The following is a 24887-nucleotide window of genomic DNA, read 5'->3' as shown; positions in this document are numbered from 1 at the left end:
TGTAATTAGGTAATCCGCAATATATAGAAAAAGGTTACGTTACAAACCACGCTGTTAGCGACCACTGCACAGAGGCATATACGTTTTCCGGAGAATTGTGTTTTAAAGGGTCACGAGGAATGCAGATTGAAGAACGTTCCAGTCCGCCTTCTTTGCGATTTACTAAGCTCTATATATACACTGTATGTACCCTTGCACTCATACGGTTTGCAGCAGTTAAAATACGAGGCAGCGCTAACGAGTTCTATAGTGGTGAATCACACACCTTCCCTGACAGCTCTGCCACAGATTGAGCTTGCCCTTACAGAGGATGTAGGGCATCAGAACCGGCTGGGAGGGTATGGTGCCACAGGTGAATGCCGCCGGTTTACAGCGATTCATTGAAATGCGCACTAAAACGCTATGCGCTATGAAGCGTTTATTGAAGAGAGCTGATACGTAACGGTCTCATTAATCCCACTTCCCAGCACATATGTAGAATTGTAAAGTGACTGAATTTAAGGGGCAAACTAGAACATTCTGGTGTACCTATTGATTACAAACTGAAGGGCGCTGCCATCAGGCCACGCCCTGCGCTCACAGCTCTGTCGAGAGAGGGTGGGTGGCTCTGAAAAGAGCCTTTTGGGGGAGAACAAGGGAGCGAGGATGCGGCGGTTCAGGCATTACTTCTTTGCCGCGGCTTTCTTGGGCTTTGCTGCCTTCTTGGCTGGGCTTTTTGCGGCTTTAGGCTTCGCCGCCTTCTTGGCCGGACTCTTGGCGGCTTTGGGTTTCGCTGCCTTCTTGGCCGGACTCTTGGCGGCCGCCTTCTTCGGCTTCACCGCTTTAGGCTTCTTCGGGCTTTTGGCAGCTGCAGCTGGCTTCTTCACCTTCTTCGGGCTCTTGGCTGCACTCGGAGCTTTCTTGGGCTTCTTCGGGGATTTGGCCACTTTCTTTGCAGCAGGTTTCTTGGGCTTCAGAGACTTCTGGGCAACCTTATTGCTCTCCGCCTGCTTCTTATTGAGCTTGAAGGAGCCGGAAGCGCCGGTGCCTTTTACCTGAGTGAGAGTTCCTTTGGTCACCAAACTTTTTACACCCAGTTTCACGCGGCTGTTGTTCTTCTCCACATCGTAGCCTCCGGCAGCCAGAGCCTTCTTCAGGGCGGCAAGGGAAACTCCACTGCGCTCTTTGGAGGCGGCCACGGTTTTTACGATCAGCTCGGAGACGCTGGGTCCAGAAGACTTGGCGCTCTTCTTGGCTCCTCCCGCAGCTTTCTTCGGCTGCCTCTTCTTCTTGGATGCGCCCTCTGATGGAGGGACAGCGGCGGGTGCAGTCTCTGCCATGTTAACACAGACAAAAGGCACAACAAATAAAAATGCAGTACTACTAGCGCACGAGTCACGACAATCGCGTTCTGGATTCTTATATACACGGCAGGCTGTGCTGTGATTGGCTGCTGGGCGTCCAGTGTCCTGTGCTCTCATTGGCGGGATAAGCAGAAGTGTGAAACCTTTCCCTGTCTGAGTTGCAGGGACAATCAGCTGTTACCTTGTGTTTCCATAGCGCAAAAAAACAGTCATCAATAGCGCATGAGGTGAGCAGCGAGGTGCCTCTTTGCACCACACCCGTACTCCAAGGTCTCCCCTATCCCTGTATGCCCACTGCTAGCCTAGAACCTGCGGACCGGGGCAGGAAAATCGAATTGATACTCACCCACACCAGGCTGGATCTGCCCGGCATGTAACCCGTTTCTCCTTTACTGTGACATTAATATGTCCCACCCGGGCTTCTTCTCTCCTCGCAGCCCTGGAGATAATGAAGGTGAGCTGCGGGACACACGGTGCAGAGCAGTTAGCCTGTTGAAACCATTTAAGCTGATGTGCGAGGTCATGTACACACAGCTGGCTAACACAGGCAGCTTGCATTCCAAGGTAGCCTCTATAAACTCTAGTTTCTATTCCGAGATCAGTATACCTACTAGCACAGTCGATAGCCGAGGACAGCGGGTGCCACATCCACTAAATTGTCTCAAAGAAACCCAAGGAGTTCATCACTCCACTCTGTTTATGCTAGTTATACAGTACGTGTCAGTAAATGGCTATATTCACAAGGTTGTGTTTCTTTCAGACTGCTATGAAACACACCTCCAGCGAAATAGCTTTAGTTTACATTCAGCCAGAGCTCAAATCAGTTCAAAAAAGACTAACGGGTGCAAAAAAACAGTCAAGGGCCAATACTAGGAGTCGGTTGGAAGTGGTTGTTATGCTATTGTAGCACACCACAATGACAGGACCACGGGGCCAGCCTTATAGTATACACTGTAATACTGCTCTTGTTAGTTTAGTTTTTGTCTTGGGCTACTTGGCATAGTAGTCCGGTTTGCATTGCAATCCCTGTCCGCACTCATCTCCGCATTAAGAATTGCGCTAGAATTGCTTTGGGGACTCCTGCCAGGAAACACCGTGGGAATCTAGGCCTAACTTAGTTGTGTGGATTACCTGTACTCTATTTGCGCAGATACTTATTTGCAGTTTCTTATATAAAGCCTTCTGGAGATATGGCCTCCAGAACTGAACACAGTACTCTACATGAGGTCGTACCAATGACCTATACAGTGGGATTATTACTTCTTTCTTTCTACCGCTGGTACCTCTCCCTATGCAACCAAGCATCTGACTTGCCTTCTTCATTGCTTTGTTACATTGCCTACCTGCCTTTAAGTCCCCTGAAATAGTGACACCTAGACCCCTCTCTTCCTCAGTAGTTTCCATTATAGTGCCATTTATACTATATTTAATCTTTGGATTTTTGAGACCCAAGTGCATGATTTTGCATTTTTTTATTTGACATTAAACTATAGTTGCCATGCTCTTGACCTGGGGTAGCCAACCCTAGTCCTCGAGAGCTACCAACAGTGCATGTTTTGCAGGTCTCCTCACAGAATCACAAGTGAGCTAATTAGCTCCATCTGTGTATCTTTTAAAATGTGTCAGTGATTAATGAGTGCAGCTGTGCAGCAGCTAGGTTGTCTGGAAAATGTGCACTGTTGGTAGCTCTCGAGGTCTAGGGTTGGCTACCACTGCTCTTGACCATTCCTCTAATCTGCCTAGATCACCAATCATTTGTTTTACCCTTCCTGGTGTGTCTACCCCGTTGCATACCTTTGTGTCATCTGCAAAAAGGCACATTTTACCCTCAATTCCATGTGCAATATCACCAATACAGATAATAAAAAAGCACTGGTCCATGTACAGATCCCTGGGGTACCCCACTTGTAACCTTTCCCTCCTTTGACTGTACTCCTTTTACTACAACTCTCTGTTTTCTGTCCTAAAAGCATGCTCTTATCCATTTAACTATCTTGAAATCCAATCCCAAGCTTTCAAGGTTATTTAACAGTCTGCGATGTGGGACAGTGTCAAAAGCCTTACTAAAGCCTAGATAACCTACATCTACAGCCCCACCTTGATCTATTACTTTAGTCACCCAGTCAAAGAAGTCAATAAGATGTGTTGGACATGATCTTCCCCCAGTAAACCCATGCTGTTTCGGATCCTGTAAATTGCTGCTTTTGAGATATTCTACAACTCTTTATTTTAAGAGTGCTTCCATAAATTTCACTACTACTGATGTAAGGCTCACTGGTCGATGGTTGCTTACCTCTTCCTTTCTTCCACTTTTGTGCAGTGGGACTACATTCGCTGTTTTCCTGTGCTCTGGGATTACTCCAGTAGCTAGTGACTGGTTGATTAATTCTGTTATTGGTTTTACCAGCTCCACTTTAAGCTCTTTTAGTATCCTTGGATGTATCCCATCTGGCCCCATTGATTTATCCACTTTCAGTTTTGACAGTTCTCTGGGGACTTACATTGTCCCTCTCAAGAAGACATCCACTCTATGGGGTAGGGAGGCCAATCCCGGGATCGGGATCGGCGGGATCCCGGGATTTTGGCCTAAAAAAGGCGGGACTTAAATCCCGGGATTGAGCCTTCCAATCCCGGGAATGCGGGATTAGTGCCCGATAGCCACACTGCTGTCTGCCGGTATTTTACTGATAGGAACAGTGTGCTGTAGCGGCATCATGGCGGTGGCCGGGCTGCGCAGCGTGACCCCTGACATCACGTCACGCTGCACAGCCCGGCTGCTGTCATACCGCTATAGCACACTGTTCTGTACTAGGTTGCCTGGCCACACACCTGCCCGCTGAGCAGCTCATCCTCCCTGGCCGCCCGCTGTGCAGCTCGTCCTACCTGGCCGTCCGCTGTGCAGCTCGTCCTACCTGGCCGTCCGCTGTGCAGCTCGTCCTCCCTGGCTGCCCGCTGTGCAGCTCATCCTCCCTGGCCGCCCACTGTGCAGCTCGTCCTACCTGGCCGCCCGCTGTGCAGCTCGTCCTACCTGGCCGCCCGCTGTGCAGCTCGTCCTTCCTGGCCACCCGCTTGCTGGAGATGTTCCTGCTACTGCCTGTCACCACCTCCATGTAAGTGACAGTGCAGTGCAGGCAGGGAGATAGTGGTTTGGGATTATTCTGCCTTTAATTGATTTACGGTGTGGGCAGTTTGGGGGGGATGGGGACAGCTGTGTTTTTTTTTTGTATCAGGGAGGCCAATCCCGGGATCCCGGGAATCCTGGGATTGAGCATTTTTCAATCCCGAATCCCGGGATTGAAAAAATGCCCCGGGATTGGCATCCCTACTATGGGGGGAGATTTACTAAGAATACGATATATCATATTCGTATTCTTAATACGAATGAATATGAATGCATACGGCTTTTTCAGCCGTATGCAAATTCCTGTTCCGGAAGGTAATATACAAAGCAGTCAGATACGACTGCTTTGTAAACCTCCGATGGCGTATTCATTTGTATTAGCGGCCATATATATATGGCCGCTAATACGAATTCATATGGCCATTCTGCACGGATCAGGCAGATCCGTGCAGGCTGTGCTGTGTAAAAAAAAAAAAGTCCAAGCATGCGGAGAATTAAAGGGCACGCTGGCCCTTGTAGTTCAACGGTATTAAAAATAGTCAAATAAACACACACTGACACACACAAGAAAAATAAAACTTTATTTCATCCAAAGCCCACACATACTGATACTTACCTATCTTGAGCCCGTAAGGTAGGTCCCTGGGTCCGGTGTCCTGGGGGTCCGGTGTCCTGGGGTGCTGGTCTGGTGTCCTGGGGTTCTGGTCCGGGGGTCCGGTGTCCGACGCAATCCATAGGGGAACCAGAGGAAGTAAACTTACAACTGTCCGGCGAAGATCACGTCCTCTTCAATTCCTGCAGTAGCCTGCCTAAAATCTAACATCTTTGTTTTTGTGTGCGATGAGTCGGTTTCTGTCTTTATTTTGATCCATACTGCTTGATAGTCACTGTATTATTTATTTATTTACAGTTTCTTATATAGCGCAGCAGATTCCGTTGCGCTTTACAATAGTAGACAGTGATAAAACAAATTGGGTAACAACAGACAGACTTGGAGGTAGGAGAGCCCTGCTGCAAGTTTACAATCTATAGGAATATAGGAGGGAAAGAGGCACCAGTAATAGCATAGCAGTCCCACCAAGTTACAAGTCCAGAAGGGAAGAAAATAATACATAAGTGCCTCAGAGGGTTATGCGTGTAGAACTTAAATATGATAGGCTTGCCTGAAGAGGTGAGTTTTCCGGGAACACTTGAAAGTTTGGAGGCTAGCGGAGTTCTTATTGTGCATGGAAGGGCATTCCATAGGATAGGAGCAGCCTGATGAAAGTCCTGTAATAGTGAATGGGAGCTAGTGTTCCGTGCAGAAGAGAGACGCAGATCTTGTGCAAAGCGGAGTATAACTGTATCCTAGGTTTTCACCCACATTTACATCAGATATTCTGTCACCAGAACTTAGACATAGAATTTGATGGCAGGTGAGACATTCTTGGACCTTCTTCATTTTTTCCATACTTACAGTATTCTCAAAACTAATTCTTATTTTATTGTAATTATTATTATTATTATTATTATTATTATTATTATTATTATTATTATTATTATTATTATTATTATAATTTGGTCTATTCCAGGCATGATTAAACTGTATTATCATCTGCCACAATTCATGGGAGGCTATTCAACTTGTCAGCTACTTTTTTTTTGCTGAAACAACTTTTCCTCAAATTTGCCTCTTAATCCATTTCCTTACAGTTTCCTGTCATGTCCTAGGACTAAGAATGTTTCCGTCATTTACCTTGACTGTTTGATTTGCCCCTTTTTTTGTGTGCCGTGTCTAAGGTATTACCTTCTGGAGACATGGGCAACGGATCTTAACATGGCACTCTGTACGGCTCTGTATCAATGACCTTTACTGTGGTAGATACAGTACATTAAAAAGAGAATCCCATTGGATCCTTCCTTTTCCATCTCAGAAGTTCCCATCATAGTGTCGTAAAATAAAAAATAAAAAATTAGAATATGGACACCTTCATTGATTTATTACAATGTAGATGCCTCATTCTTTAAAACTAGAGACAAAGGGGAACTGGCTGTGGTTGTGGAGACACTATGGGGCTTGAGAAACAGAAGGGCTATGGCTGGAGAGATAGAATGGTGGATTACTTGTGAGATTGAAGGTGGGTTTACTGATAGGACTGGATGATAAGGAACAACCATTGAGGAAGAATAATTTCATTGTCAAGGCATAATAGGCCTGGCTAGGGGTTGAGACGAGAAACAAAGAGGGTCTGTACAGACAGAAGGGGACTGGCTGGGATTGGAGATACTCCATAGGGCTGGAGAGACAGAAGGGTGATGGGAGAAATGTAAGGAGCAGCCAAAACAGAAGGAGAAGGGTAGCGTCATGTAGGCCTCTAACATTAGGCAGCTGCTTAGGGGCAGGATCGGGAGCGGGCATCATCGAGTCTGCCCACCACAAAATCAGGGAATCAGACAAGACATTAAACAGACGTGGAAGACGGAAAAGGACTGGTTGGGAAAAGGGAAGCGACGCAGGGCTTTAGAACCAGAAGGGAATTGGCTAAGGTTAGGGAGAAATCACAAGGCTGGAGAGACAGAAGAAACAGCCAGGTATGAGGAAAGGAGTGGGTGGCAGAGGAAGAAAGAGGGGGTTGGGGGGGGGGGGGGGGGGTAGGGGCTGGAGAGACAGAAGGAGTGCTGGCAGAAGCTGGCTGACAATGGATGAATGGATGGCTGGGGAGACAGAAGGCGCTGATTGTATATTCTCCCTGTACTTGCGTGGGTTTCCTCCGGGTACTCCGGGTTTGTTCCAAAAATATACTGGTAGGCTAATTGGCTCCCAACAAAATTAACCCTAGAGTGTCTGTCTGTGTGTGTGCATATGTGTGGTAGGGGATATAGATTATAAGCTCCACTGGGGCAGGGACTGGTGTGAATGTTCAAATATTCTCTGTAAAGCGATGCAGAATCTGTGTGAGCTATATAAGAAACTGTAAATTAATTCATTACAATCACTTATTTATTTTAGTCCATTCTCGTCCTCAAATTGTCTGTTAAGGTCCTAATTTATGTTTGTGTATTTGTAATAAACAATAAAGACGGATGATCGGTCTCCGGTCGTTGCTGATGATGATCATTAAGTTCTTACCACTCTTCTCCCAATTCACTAACATGGGGATTCTATTGAAGATGGGTTGTTGACCGTAGCACGATAACAGATACAATCTGATTGGTGGTTGCCATTGGCAACAACCCATCTTCAGTGGAACTCCCATCTCAGTAAATGTAGCCCAACGTCACTCACATTGTCATTTGAGGGTTATGCCGTGTGTTCGGGTATTGTGGTGCCGTTTATTGTCCCCAGCTTCTGTTCTTTAGTGTTTTATTAATGGTTTAATAGTTTCAAATGAGAGGATTTTATTAGCTCCTGAAATCATCCCGGAGAGATCGTGCGTTCATTGAAGAACTAAGGTTACACAGAGAGGAGGACCACTTGTTGCATTTCCCTCTTTGGTTCAGATTTGTTGTATCAAAAAGACTCCTCTACCGCACTGTATGTATACAAATGAGGAAAGAACAAACAATGTTGCAAAATCTTATAACAGTGTATGGAATGTCTGTGACTGAGAACGGGAGCTCGATACAAGAAGGTCTCGTTTCTGCTGCTCATAAATCTGCTTGTGTGGATTGTTAACACTTTTACAGCTTTATTCTACTGAGACTCACATTGGTAATGCTGGAATAATCGTTTGTTGAAAATCATGCGACCTTTCCCATCGTGTGCAGCCGCCTCCTGCTGCTGAGGAAGCAGGTCCTGTTCCCAACAGCTTCCCTACGTGTGATAATACCTCCAGTACGACTCGAGTTGTCACTCTCACAGACCCAATGTCATATAGTTACCATCTGATAGGCACACACGCATCATTAGACACGTTTACGCTTGCTATGCAATCAGTGCACGCACAGTATAGAGGATGAGTCCTTGTGTAGAATATTTGCAGCAGGTGGAGTCGTCGGCCTGAAAGCGCTCTATTGTCCCTATTGTAGCGGTTTCACAATGAGCAAGTTGTGAGGCTGGACTCCTCCCTCAAAAACCAAAGGTCTTCGTCCAGGTCCGCCCTAAGATTATAAAAAGAAGACTGCACCGCAGTAACGTACGTCGTCATACAAAAGGTTTCCAGTTTCACTTAGAGCGGAGGAGACGAAGCTAGAATGTCCGGCAGAGGCAAAGGTGGTAAGGGGCTCGGGAAAGGAGGCGCCAAGCGCCACAGGAAGGTGCTGAGAGATAACATCCAGGGCATCACCAAGCCTGCCATCCGCCGCCTTGCCCGACGAGGAGGCGTGAAGCGCATCTCCGGACTCATCTACGAGGAGACCCGCGGGGTGCTGAAGGTCTTCCTGGAGAACGTGATCAGGGACGCCGTCACCTACACCGAGCACGCCAAGAGGAAGACCGTGACCGCTATGGACGTGGTCTATGCTCTGAAACGCCAGGGGCGCACTCTCTATGGGTTCGGGGGCTAAACGCTGAGGCGCCTCTGATCCTCTCACCCACATAAAGGTCCTTTTCAGGGCCACCCACCTATTCCTCGTGAGAGCTATATAACATTGAGCTAGCATTACTGCCGCTCGTGGCGGTCCCCTGACTATACGTCGGCGGAAGTAAACGAAGATGAACTTACAAAGAAGTATCATTTCTTTAGGTTACATGTTACATGTTGCATGCATGTAATTTGTAACAACTCGCACAGGCTGAGAAGATTGTTCTAAATCTGTAACAATGATACGTGCTGCAGCCTAGACTGTAATCCTTTGTTTCTGAGATGCCTCCAAAATATGGTGGACAAGAACTTGTCTTAATCTAATGAATACAAGTTATTATTTTAACAAAATAGACTGCAAGAGACAAATTCTTAAAAATGAACCGGGCTTTCATACAGTTCCGTCTTTGAAGACGCTGAAACCTCGGTGTCCTGGCAGTTGATCTACACTACTTTGTGAAAGTCAATAAAAGAATTAAAAAAAAGACCCATCACATCACATGGCCTCAGGACTGAGATGAACATGTTCATTCGCATTTGGCCCCAGGGACGTAGATTTGACACTGTGCTCTCCATGATTATAACGTACTGCATGATCATTATGACACTACAATACTAAAGACCCGATCAAAGTGAAAAAAAAAAAAAAAAATACATGATATAACTATAGATCGAGTCCCGTTGGACTCTATAAGAGCGCTCTATAAAGAACATTATTATTATTATTATTATTATTATTATAAGGTTCTGCGGCGCCTGTCATTCTAAATTATACATATCTACAGTATCTTTAATAGCTGCAGACTTGGAAGTTAAAAATACAATGGTAAACGTGATGTAACTATATGAATAGGAGATGTAGGAGCAGAAACATATAAACACCGTATCCCGGATCCTTTTAAATTCTTAACGTGCAGAATGTAAAGCAACGTATATGAAGTGGATGGATGACTACAGTAGCTGTCACAAATCCCAGCTAACACTGGTAAACATGATGCATTTATGCTAATGTGCTTGAATTCTATACACCGGCTTCGTATGCCGATTATTTTATCCCAGGATCTGAAACAATCGGCCATGGCTAGAAAAGGCGGGGTTTTTTTGAATGCTTCAAACGGTTGTATTAAACCAATCGATAGAGGAGGCATGCCCACACTGTCCAATCAGCGTGCAACACTGTGTATAAATAGAATAGCAAGGGGGCGACGTTTCTAATACAGTCGGTACTGTAGCTGCACGCATTTTCTTTTGTGATCATGGCCAGGACCAAGCAGACAGCGCGTAAATCCACCGGCGGGAAAGCTCCCCGCAAGCAGTTGGCCACTAAAGCCGCCAGGAAAAGCGCCCCAGCTACCGGCGGCGTGAAAAAGCCTCACCGCTACCGACCAGGGACCGTCGCCCTCCGCGAGATCCGCCGCTACCAGAAATCCACCGAGCTGCTGATCCGCAAGCTGCCCTTCCAGCGCCTGGTGCGTGAGATTGCCCAGGACTTTAAGACCGACCTGCGCTTCCAGAGCTCTGCCGTCATGGCCCTGCAAGAGGCCAGCGAGGCTTACCTGGTGGGGCTCTTCGAGGACACCAACCTGTGCGCTATCCACGCCAAGAGGGTGACCATCATGCCCAAAGACATCCAGCTGGCCCGCAGGATCCGAGGGGAGAGGGCATAGAGATATTCGGCACTCCTATACACGCAACACCACAAAGGCTCTTTTCAGAGCCACCAAATCTTTCTGAACGAGCTGAAGCGTAAAGCACATTGGTGTTTGAGTGGAATGATGTCAATTCCTTTAACGGGGGGACAGACACCCGGGCTCCAAATTGGTACCCACAGCGCATATTCCGCTCCTACCTGGCTTTCACCCTGCTTCTGAACCACCTCCATATGCTTTGCGCAGGGGGACTACTCCTAGTCTTCGCTACGAAAGGTTAGACTAGTAGATCACACGTGTGTAAGAGGTGCATTTCGAGAAGTTTAAAATGGCATTTTCTAGGGAAGTAAAAGCACGTGCGGCTTCCCGGTCCTCCTCACCAGGCACGAAATGTTACTATACGGGCTGAAGCATAAGCTACAAATAAGTGATTTTTGCTTCCTGGAACCTTGTTCTTAACGCCTCGGTTCCTTCCTTTGTTCCCCGCTCCTGCCAGTATGAAGGGCAGATCTCATCTGATTGTGATAGGCAGATGCACAAGCTCCGTCGATGCAGGGAACGGTCAATCACTACCGGCCTTCACCATAAACATGATTACAGAAGGGACGAGGTTTCCTTACATGGATCAAGCTCTCCTGCCCTTCGACTGTTTCCAGAGCTAGCCTCTCCTGTCCCAACAGATTCATGGGGCAGGTTAGCCGGGGCATTTACACCCTCCCTTCCTCCCTCCCGTACAAAGGTCCCGGGTACCACTTCAACCTTTCCCGCTAAATCGGGCTAAGGACTGACATTTAGCCAGTTTATAGAGATGAATCAGCACTTCACAGTCGGGGTGGGTGGCTCTGAAAAGAGCCTTTGGGTCAATAACGGGTAAAACATCTGACGGTCACATCACTTGCTCTTGGCTGGCTTGTGGCTCTCGGTCTTCTTGGGCAGCAACACGGCCTGGATATTGGGCAGTACACCTCCCTGGGCGATGGTCACTCCACCCAGCAACTTGTTGAGCTCTTCGTCGTTGCGCACAGCCAGCTGCAGGTGGCGGGGGATGATGCGGGTCTTCTTGTTGTCGCGGGCAGCGTTACCGGCGAGCTCCAGAATCTCAGCCGTCAGATATTCCAGCACCGCGGCCAGATAGACGGGAGCACCGGCTCCCACACGCTCCGCATAATTTCCCTTTCTCAGCAGACGGTGAACGCGACCAACCGGGAACTGTAGACCGGCACGAGATGAGCGAGTCTTGGCCTTTGCCCGGGTCTTGCCGCCTTGTTTGCCTCTTCCTGACATGCTAAAATGTTCAATGGGCGCGTTTCTTCAAATTCGAAACTGTACTGCGTGCAGACAATGCGCTCTAGAGATGGGTCGTTCGTGAACGATCCGGTTCTTTTGAACGGTTCCCTTTAAAGAACGAGGGAGCCGTCGTTCCCAAAATGGTGATCCGGATCAGTTTCGCTTTACAATGCATACAATACAATGCATTGCTTGAGCTCAGCACTGCCACCTTTGGCAGCTGAGATATTTTCTTCTAATTGGAGACTGAGTGAATAGAAAAACAAGCCTGCTTGTGCTGTTGCTGCTGCTGCTGTGTCATGTGCAGATCTAGATTCTTCTTGAAGCCCTGAAGGAGGTCAACAGCAGACTCAGCAGAGGCATTGCAAGATTGCTTCACCATCTTCTACTAGTACAGTATCACAGAAAGTTGTGTAGAAGTATGAACACACATTCTCACAGACACACAGACTTTAGTTAGGCAGTGCACATGTGTTTTTTTTTTTTTTACTAGATCTGTGTTTGCTGGGCTGTGTAGTACTTTTAACTTTAATTTGGAGGGGGAGGGGGCCTTCTTTTAACTTTCATTTGGGGGGGGGGGGGGGGGCTTGGCAATGAGCAAATTTAGTCCCGCTTGGCAATGAACACATTTAATCCCCCTTGGCAATAAGCAAATTTAGTCTCCCTTGGCAGCAAAAGTAATACCCCTTTTACACCGCCGCAAAACCCCGGGTCTTTAGCGGGTCAGACCCCGGTCAGCGGCAGTGTAAATGGGACACGCCGTGTCCCTTTACACTGGACTTCTACCCAGGTCCTGGGAACTGGATTGTTCGTCAGACAAGCGTTGGTCAGACAGTCACTAGGTCGACATGCAGAAAGGTTGACATGGGAAGAGGTCGACATGGAACAAGGTCGACGTGGTTTTAGGTCGACATGGACGTTAGGGTGACATGAGGAAGGTCAAAAGGTCATAAGGTCGACATGGGGTTTTCGCTGTTTTTTGACCCGAATGTCAACACAGTTGGAAGTGAAATCGGACCCTCGCATCGCGCGCAATGCTTCGGGCACAGTGGCTCACTTCGCTTGCCACACTATTATAATCTCACTCCATGCCATAGTGGATGGTAGAGCATGAAATACCGCCTGTCGGCACATGTCGGCTCAACAAACAGTGAAAATCCCCATGTCGACCTTATGACCTGTCGACCTTCCTCATGTTGACCTATAACCATGTAGACCTTGTTCCATGTCGACGTAAAACCACATCGACGTAAAACCACGTCGACTTTTTCAACACACCCTGTATGTTACCTTGTCATTTGTTTTTTGTTTACTATGTACGGCGCTGCGGACACTTTTGCGGCGCCTTATAAATAAACGTACTATTACTACTAACCACGTCGACCTTGTTCCATGTCGACCTAAAACCACGTCGACCTAAAACCACGTCGACCTTTCAGCATGTCGACCTAGTGTTGTTGACCTAATGTCGACCTAGTTCAGTCGACCAAACGACCGTTTCCCCAGCTCCTGACCTGGGTAGAACATGACTATGACCTGGGTAGAGGGCAGTCGGTGTAAATGGGTACACTGGGTCATCCGACCCGGCTCCCATTTACATCAATGGGGGACCGCAGCATCCGCAGGTTGGACAGGGGGGCACAGACAGCCTGCGCTGCTGTCTGCTATATTCAGCAGACAGCAGCGGAGGAGGTGAATGGATGCCGGTGTGAGGCATCCATTCACTTCCAGGACGATGGCTGGAGGGGTGCACGCAGGGCCGGCGCTACCCACTCAGCAGCTCCTGCAAAGCAGGGAGGCGCCATGCTGAAAAGGCGCTGTCTCCCTCCCTGCTCTGCTAAAGCTGCATCAGCCCTCACTGTCACTGCCTCCTGCACGCCGCCCGCAGTGCCTGTCTGACAGCGGGTCACAGTATGGAGAGGCTGAGCAGCTCCCTGCACTGTGCACACACTGTCCTCATCCTGCGACCTGCCCCCTCTTCCTCACGGACACTTGCGCTGAGGCATGTAGTGCTGTCTGTGAATGCCTGGATGACATGTCATGTCCGGATCCGTCCCCTACCCATTGCTCCCTTCGCCTGTCAGCTGTCAATCAAATGATGAACAGGCAGCAGCGCCACTGCTAGTCCTCAACACTCCGCCCCCTCTATCTCCACCCCCTCTTCTTCCATCTCCTCCTTCTCTCCCCTCCTTTCCCCCTCAGTTACGAGTGCTGCACATACTTTTTGTACTGCTTTCGGATCGCATCGCACACACATTGCATGCATGCAGTGCGATGCGATCTAGCCCATAACGTTTGCAATTCTCGCAGCGAGTATTGGCACCTTTAGTGCCTGCAACATTTTGCGGACACAGCACTGAGATGGTGTATGCATACATGTACATGCACCCGAGATCCTCCATAGGATCGCATGTTGCATACACTCCCACAATCAGACTGCAGCTTGTTGCAATTGTAATGTGAAAGGGTGCAAAATATGTGGTTTGCAGGAGGGCGACGGACACCTTAGCACCGGCCCTGGGTGCACGGGGGCTGGGGGCAGCCCAGCAGCTTACCTTGGTGCTGGGCTATCCCCAGCACGGCGATCAGTGGTCCCGGCGGGGATCACCGCGGGCCTGGCGCTTGTAGATGATGTCATTACATTTCTCTAAAATGTGCAATGTACAGAACGCTTTAAGGAGCCGCATCCCGCTGTAAGCTCCTCTTCTCCTTCTGACACCCTCCGTGTACTCCCTGGCTAGCAGCTGTACATGTACCAGAGACATGGTATCTTCTACTCTAGTAAGCCAGTATCCCCTAAATGTATCATCGGGGAACCGCAGCAGGAATCTCCGATCCCTGCTGCGATCCCCCTTTCAGCGCCGCCGGCCGCATCCCCATAGGTTTCTATGGGGGATGCGAAGCTGCCCGATGTATCAACATCGGGCAGCCCGGCTTCGCACCCCTGGGCTACCGCCATTCTGAGATGGCGATAGCCCATTGTAGTCTATGCCTACACATCGCACTGCCTGGCTCGGATGAGAGGGGTCAGCGGGGGTCTGACCCCCGGGCTTCCAGGTTAGGGCTTCGCAGGGACGGGCTCCTTTCGGAGCCCTGTCCCTGCGCCCTCAAAATTGATAAATTGCCCCAATATGATCAATACCCCAGAACACCACCTCACAAAGGATTATTCCCTGTATTTGTCATTGTACAAGTATATAGGTAGGCATGAGGGAAATGGTTGTATTTAATGGGTGAGTAGACACTTTTATTTTTATGTCATAGGGACCCCCTCCTCCCTCCCGAAACTGGCAATGAAAAGGGGTCTTCAAGAGGGAGGCCTGATTTGTACAGTGAGCCACAGAATGTCAGACTCCACCTCCCCCTACTGCCGTATCCGGCGGCGTGTATGCCTGAAATGCTGATTGCCTATTGGGGAGATATTCAAGGGGAGGGGCTACAGGCTAATTGTAGTAGTAGTACAGAGACCGGTAGCCCCACAGGAAGGGACCCTGAGATATATAAGGGGGCAAACCCAACATATTCAATATTCAATTATCTACTGTGTTTACCACGCAGGGCTATTCAATTATTAGTCAATTTTCCCTGTGTGTAAAATCATAGATTCTACGGGCTAATACTGTGGAGAACAATCTATGTTAAGTGCACCACCTAGGTCAGGGTTAGAGAACCTTTGGCCCCAGCTGTTGTTGGACTACACATCCCAGCATTCCCTGCAAGTTTTATCATGGCCAAATAGCAAATTGTAGCAGGGCATGCTGGGATGTGTAGTCCAACAACAGCTGGAGGGCCAAAGGTTCCCCATCTCTGACCTAAGACTTTGCTCTGTTTCTGGACTTCCCTCTTAACGAATGATTGCTATTACCTGTTCTAAACAGGTAAATGGGTAAGAAAGGTGTTTCCACACAGGTAATAACAATCAAACATTAAGAGGGAAGTCCAGAAACAGAGCATTGTGTCCCTCCTGGAAAGGGTCATGTTGGGAGGTATGGTACACTAACTCAAACCATAAATAACTGTCTTTTTTACACAAACTGAGCCGCAGAGCCGCCCAAAGGATCTAGATCTTTTTACTGACCGACCCGGGTCGACCCGGGTCCGCTCAGTGAGCCGTTTTGCCCATCTCTAATGCGCTCTCGATATCGCCCTCCTCTTAAATATACACTCAGGAGGGTCCAGTTCTTGCTGTGTGATTGGTCTGTGCAGGAACCTGATCTGCATTGGTTACTGTGTAACTGGACCAATCTGCAAATGGCGGGCGGGGTTTCGCCGACATCACTCGTAGCCAATAGTGTTACCAGCAGCGAGGACGCCTCGTTTGCATAAGCTGCCTATAAATAGAGCCGATCTGGAGCGGCACAGGACAGATTTTTTCTGCAACGACTCAGAAACGATTATCTGACAATATGCCTGATCCAGCCAAGTCTGCGCCGGCTCCCAAGAAAGGCTCTAAGAAAGCCGTGACCAAAACCCAGAAGAAAGATGGGAAGAAGCGTAGGAAGACCAGGAAGGAGAGTTATGCCATTTACGTGTACAAGGTGTTGAAGCAGGTGCACCCTGATACCGGCATCTCCTCCAAGGCTATGGGCATCATGAACTCCTTCGTTAATGATATCTTTGAGCGCATTGCTGGGGAAGCTTCCCGCCTGGCTCACTACAACAAGCGCTCCACCATCACCTCCAGGGAGATCCAGACCGCCGTACGCCTGCTGCTGCCTGGAGAGCTGGCCAAGCACGCCGTGTCCGAGGGCACCAAGGCCGTCACCAAGTACACCAGCGCCAAGTAATCTCCCCTTCTTCTCCCACCCACACCAGCACAAAGGCTCTTTTCAGAGCCACCCACCTCCTCTCTAATCGAGCTGTAACTATGATGGTTTTTGCTGTGTCCATGCTCCGACCGATATAACTGACTTGTGACGTACCCTCTAGCTATTGTTAACCCTACTGGGTCACACAAAAAAGTGCCTTTATCTCTACCACTTGCAAAGCTGCATTCTGTATTTCTCTTTCTAGGGGATCTGAATCCAGTTTCAAATGTAGGACCGGTTCATTACGTTGCAGATGTCACTGGCTGCTTAAATACACAAAAGATACATGCGACCCATAGGGTGGCCAATGTACACCGTTGGCAATGGATCGCTGTCTTTTTTTCTGAATGAAGTGTGCAGTACGTCAACGTAGCTCAGTACCCAGTTACTTCTATGACCTCCGGTTCCGTTTCGATGCATTTAATTAAGGGTGAACACGTAATTCCTGCTCAGGCACACTTGGTTCCTACTGTAACACGCACACACTTGATTGAAAGGCGATTACAGTTCAGAGCGCCGCAAAGCTGAAATACGCACCGAGTCCGGGAGCCAGGGAAACGTTACAGTAATGGCTTTAATTTCCCGCCGATATCTGAGCGACTCTCATTGTGTGGGTCCATTGTCATTACCAATTCCCCCACTTTCAAATTAAAAATATACAATGTATCTATATCTATTCCACGTATAATAAAATGAAGGGAAAAAAATAAAATAAAACTAACAACGTTGGGTCATTACGTTTCATCAACACAAATATTCACCACAACGTAGTTGAATGATTTAGTTCTCTTATCAAGCTGATTTTTTACACTGGGTATTAACCAAGAAAAAAAAAAGAAAACAATACCAAGAGAGCAGTTACTATAAATCGAAACATAAAACAATATCTTCTTGTAGCGAACAAAAGGAAAACAATCCAAGGGTTGTGCTTATGAACGAATGGCAAGGCGAGCCATGACTCCGCCTTTAAGTCCAAGTCACCCATCAGGTCCGCTTTCCACTTTATAAAAGCCGCTGACAGGAAAGCTTACTCATTCTTACTGATCGTCACAGATTTTTTGAGAATGTCTGGAAGAGGTAAAGGTGGAAAGGGGCTCGGCAAAGGAGGCGCTAAGCGCCACAGGAAGGTTCTCCGTGACAACATCCAGGGCATCACCAAGCCTGCAATCCGTCGTCTAGCTAGACGAGGGGGTGTTAAGCGTATCTCGGGACTCATCTACGAGGAGACTCGCGGTGTGCTGAAGGTGTTCCTGGAGAATGTGATTCGTGATGCCGTCACCTACACCGAGCACGCCAAGAGGAAGACTGTGACCGCTATGGACGTGGTCTATGCTCTGAAGCGCCAGGGCCGCACTCTCTATGGGTTCGGGGGTTAAATTCTCAGGTGCCTCTCATGCGGTCACCCACACACGCACAAAGGCCCTTTTCAGGGCCACCCATCTTTTCTACGAGAGCGCTGTTACATCCTCCATGTTTAATGTGGCTATTTACCGGGTCCTAATATGAATTCATCACCTAGCAGTGAGGTGGGTGGCGGGTGCAGTGGTTCCTTTTTGGTGTCGGTGATCGTGTAATTAGGTAATCCGCAATATATAGAAAAAGGTTACGTTACAAACCACGCTGTTAGCGACCACTGCACAGAGGCATATACGTTTTCCGGAGAATTGTGTTTTAAAGGGTCACGAGGAATGCAGATTGAAGAACGTTCCAGTCCGCCTTCTTTGCGATTTACTAAGCTCTATATATACTGTATGTACCCTTGCACTCATACGGTTTGCAGCAGTTAAAATACGAGGCAGCGCTAACGAGTTCTATAGTGGTGAATCACACACCTTCCCTGACAGCTCTGCCACAGATTGAGCTTGCCCTTACAGAGGATGTAGGGCATCAGAACCGGCTGGGAGGGTATGGTGCCACAGGTGAATGCCGCCGGTTTACAGCGATTCATTGAAATGCGCACTAAAACGCTATGCGCTATGAAGCGTTTATTGAAGAGAGCTGATACGTAACGGTCTCATTAATCCCACTTCCCAGCACATATGTAGAATTGTAAAGTGACTGAATTTAAGGGGCAAACTAGAACATTCTGGTGTACCTATTGATTACAAACTGAAGGGCGCTGCCATCAGGCCACGCCCTGCGCTCACAGCTCTGTCGAGAGAGGGTGGGTGGCTCTGAAAAGAGCCTTTTGGGGGAGAACAAGGGAGCGAGGATGCGGCGGTTTAGGCATTACTTCTTTGCCGCGGCTTTCTTGGGCTTTGCTGCCTTCTTGGCTGGGCTTTTTGCGGCTTTAGGCTTCGCCGCCTTCTTGGCCGGACTCTTGGCGGCTTTGGGTTTCGCTGCCTTCTTGGCCGGACTCTTGGCGGCCGCCTTCTTCGGCTTCACCGCTTTAGGCTTCTTCGGGCTTTTGGCAGCTGCAGCTGGCTTCTTCACCTTCTTCGGGCTCTTGGCTGCACTCGGAGCTTTCTTGGGCTTCTTCGGGGATTTGGCCACTTTCTTTGCAGCAGGTTTCTTGGGCTTCAGAGACTTCTGGGCAACCTTATTGCTCTCCGCCTGCTTCTTATTGAGCTTGAAGGAGCCGGAAGCGCCGGTGCCTTTTACCTGAGTGAGAGTTCCTTTGGTCACCAAACTTTTTACACCCAGTTTCACGCGGCTGTTGTTCTTCTCCACATCGTAGCCTCCGGCAGCCAGAGCCTTCTTCAGGGCGGCAAGGGAAACTCCACTGCGCTCTTTGGAGGCGGCCACGGTTTTTACGATCAGCTCGGAGACGCTGGGTCCAGAAGACTTGGCGCTCTTCTTGGCTCCTCCCGCAGCTTTCTTCGGCTGCCTCTTCTTCTTGGATGCGCCCTCTGATGGAGGGACAGCGGCGGGTGCAGTCTCTGCCATGTTAACACAGACAAAAGGCACAACAAATAAAAATGCAGTACTACTAGCGCACGAGTCACGACAATCGCGTTCTGGATTCTTATATACACGGCAGGCTGTGCTGTGATTGGCTGCTGGGCGTCCAGTGTCCTGTGCTCTCATTGGCGGGATAAGCAGAAGTGTGAAACCTTTCCCTGTCTGAGTTGCAGGGACAATCAGCTGTTACCTTGTGTTTCCATAGCGCAAAAAAACAGTCATCAATAGCGCATGAGGTGAGCAGCGAGGTGCCTCTTTGCACCACACCCGTACTCCAAGGTCTCCCCTATCCCTGTATGCCCACTGCTAGCCTAGAACCTGCGGACCGGGGCAGGAAAATCGAATTGATACTCACCCACACCAGGCTGGATCTGCCCGGCATGTAACCCGTTTCTCCTTTACTGTGACATTAATATGTCCCACCCGGGCTTCTTCTCTCCTCGCAGCCCTGGAGATAATGAAGGTGAGCTGCGGGACACACGGTGCAGAGCAGTTAGCCTGTTGAAACCATTTAAGCTGATGTGCGAGGTCATGTACACACAGCTGGCTAACACAGGCAGCTTGCATTCCAAGGTAGCCTCTATAAACTCTAGTTTCTATTCCGAGATCAGTATACCTACTAGCACAGTCGATAGCCGAGGACAGCGGGTGCCACATCCACTAAATTGTCTCAAAGAAACCCAAGGAGTTCATCACTCCACTCTGTTTATGCTAGTTATACAGTACGTGTCAGTAAATGGCTATATTCACAAGGTTGTGTTTCTTTCAGACTGCTATGAAACACACCTCCAGCGAAATAGCTTTAGTTTACATTCAGCCAGAGCTCAAATCAGTTCAAAAAAGACTAACGGGTGCAAAAAAACAGTCAAGGGCCAATACTAGGAGTCGGTTGGAAGTGGTTGTTATGCTATTGTAGCACACCACAATGACAGGACCACGGGGCCAGCCTTATAGTATACACTGTAATACTGCTCTTGTTAGTTTAGTTTTTGTCTTGGGCTACTTGGCATAGTAGTCCGGTTTGCATTGCAATCCCTGTCCGCACTCATCTCCGCATTAAGAATTGCGCTAGAATTGCTTTGGGGACTCCTGCCAGGAAACACCGTGGGAATCTAGGCCTAACTTAGTTGTGTGGATTACCTGTACTCTATTTGCGCAGATACTTATTTGCAGTTTCTTATATAAAGCCTTCTGGAGATATGGCCTCCAGAACTGAACACAGTACTCTACATGAGGTCGTACCAATGACCTATACAGTGGGATTATTACTTCTTTCTTTCTACCGCTGGTACCTCTCCCTATGCAACCAAGCATCTGACTTGCCTTCTTCATTGCTTTGTTACATTGCCTACCTGCCTTTAAGTCCCCTGAAATAGTGACACCTAGACCCCTCTCTTCCTCAGTAGTTTCCATTATAGTGCCATTTATACTATATTTAATCTTTGGATTTTTGAGACCCAAGTGCATGATTTTGCATTTTTTTATTTGACATTAAACTATAGTTGCCATGCTCTTGACCTGGGGTAGCCAACCCTAGTCCTCGAGAGCTACCAACAGTGCATGTTTTGCAGGTCTCCTCACAGAATCACAAGTGAGCTAATTAGCTCCATCTGTGTATCTTTTAAAATGTGTCAGTGATTAATGAGTGCAGCTGTGCAGCAGCTAGGTTGTCTGGAAAATGTGCACTGTTGGTAGCTCTCGAGGTCTAGGGTTGGCTACCACTGCTCTTGACCATTCCTCTAATCTGCCTAGATCACCAATCATTTGTTTTACCCTTCCTGGTGTGTCTACCCCGTTGCATACCTTTGTGTCATCTGCAAAAAGGCACATTTTACCCTCAATTCCATGTGCAATATCACCAATACAGATAATAAAAAAGCACTGGTCCATGTACAGATCCCTGGGGTACCCCACTTGTAACCTTTCCCTCCTTTGACTGTACTCCTTTTACTACAACTCTCTGTTTTCTGTCCTAAAAGCATGCTCTTATCCATTTAACTATCTTGAAATCCAATCCCAAGCTTTCAAGGTTATTTAACAGTCTGCGATGTGGGACAGTGTCAAAAGCCTTACTAAAGCCTAGATAACCTACATCTACAGCCCCACCTTGATCTATTACTTTAGTCACCCAGTCAAAGAAGTCAATAAGATGTGTTGGACATGATCTTCCCCCAGTAAACCCATGCTGTTTCGGATCCTGTAAATTGCTGCTTTTGAGATATTCTACAACTCTTTATTTTAAGAGTGCTTCCATAAATTTCACTACTACTGATGTAAGGCTCACTGGTCGATGGTTGCTTACCTCTTCCTTTCTTCCACTTTTGTGCAGTGGGACTACATTCGCTGTTTTCCTGTGCTCTGGGATTACTCCAGTAGCTAGTGACTGGTTGATTAATTCTGTTATTGGTTTTACCAGCTCCACTTTAAGCTCTTTTAGTATCCTTGGATGTATCCCATCTGGCCCCATTGATTTATCCACTTTCAGTTTTGACAGTTCTCTGGGGACTTACATTGTCCCTCTCAAGAAGACATCCACTCTATGGGGTAGGGAGGCCAATCCCGGGATCGGCGGGATCCCGGGATTTTGGCCTAAAAAAGGCGGGATTTAAATCCCGGGATTGAGCCTTCCAATCCCGGGAATGCGGGATTAGTGCCCGATAGCCACACTGCTGTCTGCCGGTATTTTACTGATAGGAACAGTGTGCTGTAGCGGCATCATGGCGGTGGCCGGGCTGCGCAGCGTGACCCCTGACATCACGTCACGCTGCACAGCCCGGCTGCTGTCATACCGCTATAGCACACTGTTCTGTACTAGGTTGCCTGGCCACACACCTGCCCGCTGAGCAGCTCATCCTCCCTGGCCGCCCGCTGTGCAGCTCGTCCTACCTGGCCGTCCGCTGTGCAGCTCGTCCTACCTGGCCGTCCGCTGTGCAGCTCGTCCTCCCTGGCTGCCCGCTGTGCAGCTCATCCTCCCTGGCCGCCCACTGTGCAGCTCGTCCTACTTGGCCGCCCGCTGTGCAGCTCGTCCTACCTGGCCGCCCGCTGTGCAGCTCGTCCTTCCTGGCCACCCGCTTGCTGGAGATGTTCCTGCTACTGCCTGTCACCACCTCCATGTAAGTGACAGTGCAGTGCAGGCAGGGAGATAGTGGTTTGGGATTATTCTGCCTTTAATTGATTTACGGTGTGGGCAGTTTGGGGGGGATGGGGACAGCTGTGTTTTTTTTTGTATCAGGGAGGCCAATCCCGGGATCCCGGGAATCCTGGGATTGAGCATTTTTCAATCCCGAATCCCGGGATTGAAAAAATGCCCCGGGATTGGCATCCCTACTATGGGGGGAGATTTACTAAGAATACGATATATCATATTCGTATTCTTAATACGAATGAATATGAATGCATACGGCTTTTTCAGCCGTATGCAAATTCCTGTTCCGGAAGGTAATATACAAAGCAGTCAGATACGACTGCTTTGTAAACCTCCGATGGCGTATTCATTTGTATTAGCGGCCATATATATGGCCGCTAATACGAATTCATATGGCCATTCTGCACGGATCAGGCAGATCCGTGCAGGCTGTGCTGTGTAAAAAAAAAAAGTCCAAGCATGCGGAGAATTAAAGGGCACGCTGGCCCTTGTAGTTCAACGGTATTAAAAATAGTCAAATAAACACACACTGACAAACACAAGAAAAATAAAACTTTATTTCATCCAAAGCCCACACATACTGATACTTACCTATCTTGAGCCCGTAAGGTAGGTCCCTGGGTCCGGTGTCCTGGGGGTCCGGTGTCCTGGGGTGCTGGTCTGGGGTTCTGGTCCGGGGGTCCGGTGTCCGACGCAATCCATAGGGGAACCAGAGGAAGTAAACTTACAACTGTCCGGCGAAGATCACGTCCTCTTCAATTCCTGCAGTAGCCTGCCTAAAATCTAACATCTTTGTTTTTGTGTGCGATGAGTCGGTTTCTGTCTTTATTTTGATCCATACTGCTTGATAGTCACTGTATTATTTATTTATTTACAGTTTCTTATATAGCGCAGCAGATTCCGTTGCGCTTTACAATAGTAGACAGTGATAAAACAAATTGGGTAACAACAGACAGACTTGGAGGTAGGAGAGCCCTGCTGCAAGTTTACAATCTATAGGAATATAGGAGGGAAAGAGGCACCAGTAATAGCATAGCAGTCCCACCAAGTTACAAGTCCAGAAGGGAAGAAAATAATACATAAGTGCCTCAGAGGGTTATGCGTGTAGAACTTAAATATGATAGGCTTGCCTGAAGAGGTGAGTTTTCCGGGAACACTTGAAAGTTTGGAGGCTAGCGGAGTTCTTATTGTGCATGGAAGGGCATTCCATAGGATAGGAGCAGCCTGATGAAAGTCCTGTAATAGTGAATGGGAGCTAGTGTTCCGTGCAGAAGAGAGACGCAGATCTTGTGCAAAGCGGAGTATAACTGTATCCTAGGTTTTCACCCACATTTACATCAGATATTCTGTCACCAGAACTTAGACATAGAATTTGATGGCAGGTGAGACATTCTTGGACCTTCTTCATTTTTTCCATACTTACAGTATTCTCAAAACTAATTCTTATTTTATTGTAATTATTATTATTATTATTATAATTTGGTCTATTCCAGGCATGATTAAACTGTATTACCATCTGCCACAATTCATGGGAGGCTATTCAACTTGTCAGCTACTTTTTTTTTGCTGAAACAACTTTTCCTCAAATTTGCCTCTTAATCCATTTCCTTACAGTTTCCTGTCATGTCCTAGGACTAAGAATGTTTCCGTCATTTACCTTGACTGTTTGATTTGCCCCTTTTTTTGTGTGCCGTGTCTAAGGTATTACCTTCTGGAGACATGGGCAACGGATCTTAACATGGCACTCTGTACGGCTCTGTATCAATGACCTTTACTGTGGTAGATACAGTACATTAAAAAGAGAATCCCATTGGATCCTTCCTTTTCCATCTCAGAAGTTCCCATCATAGTGTCGTAAAATAAAAAATAAAAAATTAGAATATGGACACCTTCATTGATTTATTACAATGTAGATGCCTCATTCTTTAAAACTAGAGACAAAGGGGAACTGGCTGTGGTTGTGGAGACACTATGGGGCTTGAGAAACAGAAGGGCTATGGCTGGAGAGATAGAATGGTGGATTACTTGTGAGATTGAAGGTGGGTTTACTGATAGGACTGGATGATAAGGAACAACCATTGAGGAAGAATAATTTCATTGTCAAGGCATAATAGGCCTGGCTAGGGGTTGA

General features: G+C 47.9%; 3 protein-coding genes across 3 annotated transcripts; 1 reads left to right on the top strand and 2 right to left on the bottom strand.

Annotated features, from left to right (window-relative positions):
- Positions 1 to 662: 662 nt before the first annotated feature.
- On the bottom strand, positions 663 to 1319 carry LOC146073138 (histone H1.01-like). The gene has a single exon (XM_083180320.1). The coding sequence runs from the start codon at positions 1317 to 1319 to the stop codon at positions 663 to 665; it is 657 nt and encodes a 218-aa protein (XP_083036446.1).
- Positions 1320 to 8637: 7318 nt separating this feature from the next.
- LOC146073137 (uncharacterized) lies at positions 8638 to 18086 on the top strand. The gene is made up of 6 exons (XM_083180319.1): positions 8638 to 8936; positions 8998 to 9016; positions 10199 to 10543; positions 11552 to 11803; positions 16291 to 16506; positions 17682 to 18086. The coding sequence occupies exons 1-6, from the start codon at positions 8638 to 8640 to the stop codon at positions 18084 to 18086; spliced, it is 1536 nt and encodes a 511-aa protein (XP_083036445.1).
- An 853-nt stretch (positions 18087 to 18939) lies between these two features.
- Positions 18940 to 19596, bottom strand: LOC146073136 (histone H1.01-like). The gene has a single exon (XM_083180318.1). The coding sequence runs from the start codon at positions 19594 to 19596 to the stop codon at positions 18940 to 18942; it is 657 nt and encodes a 218-aa protein (XP_083036444.1).
- Between the last annotated feature and the right edge of the window lie 5291 nt (positions 19597 to 24887).

The sequence above is a fragment of the Crinia signifera genome, chromosome 4 (genome assembly GCF_055691185.1).
Source record: "Crinia signifera chromosome 4, ASM5569118v1, whole genome shotgun sequence".
NCBI lineage: Eukaryota > Metazoa > Chordata > Amphibia > Anura > Myobatrachidae > Crinia > Crinia signifera.
This window is presented reverse-complemented; position numbering and strand designations above follow the sequence as displayed.

Coding starts and splice junctions, on each gene's coding strand:
- LOC146073138 (XM_083180320.1), bottom strand. CDS start 1,319: ATGGCAGAGACTGCACCCGCCGCTGTCCCTCCATCAGAGGGCGCATCC.
- LOC146073137 (XM_083180319.1), top strand. CDS start 8,638: ATGTCCGGCAGAGGCAAAGGTGGTAAGGGGCTCGGGAAAGGAGGCGCC. Junction 11,804..16,290: donor TTTCCCTTTCTCAGCAGACG/GTGAACGCGACC, acceptor GCAACGACTCAG/AAACGATTATCTGACAATAT. Junction 16,507..17,681: donor TGGGCATCATGAACTCCTTC/GTTAATGATATC, acceptor TCCGCCTTTAAG/TCCAAGTCACCCATCAGGTC.
- LOC146073136 (XM_083180318.1), bottom strand. CDS start 19,596: ATGGCAGAGACTGCACCCGCCGCTGTCCCTCCATCAGAGGGCGCATCC.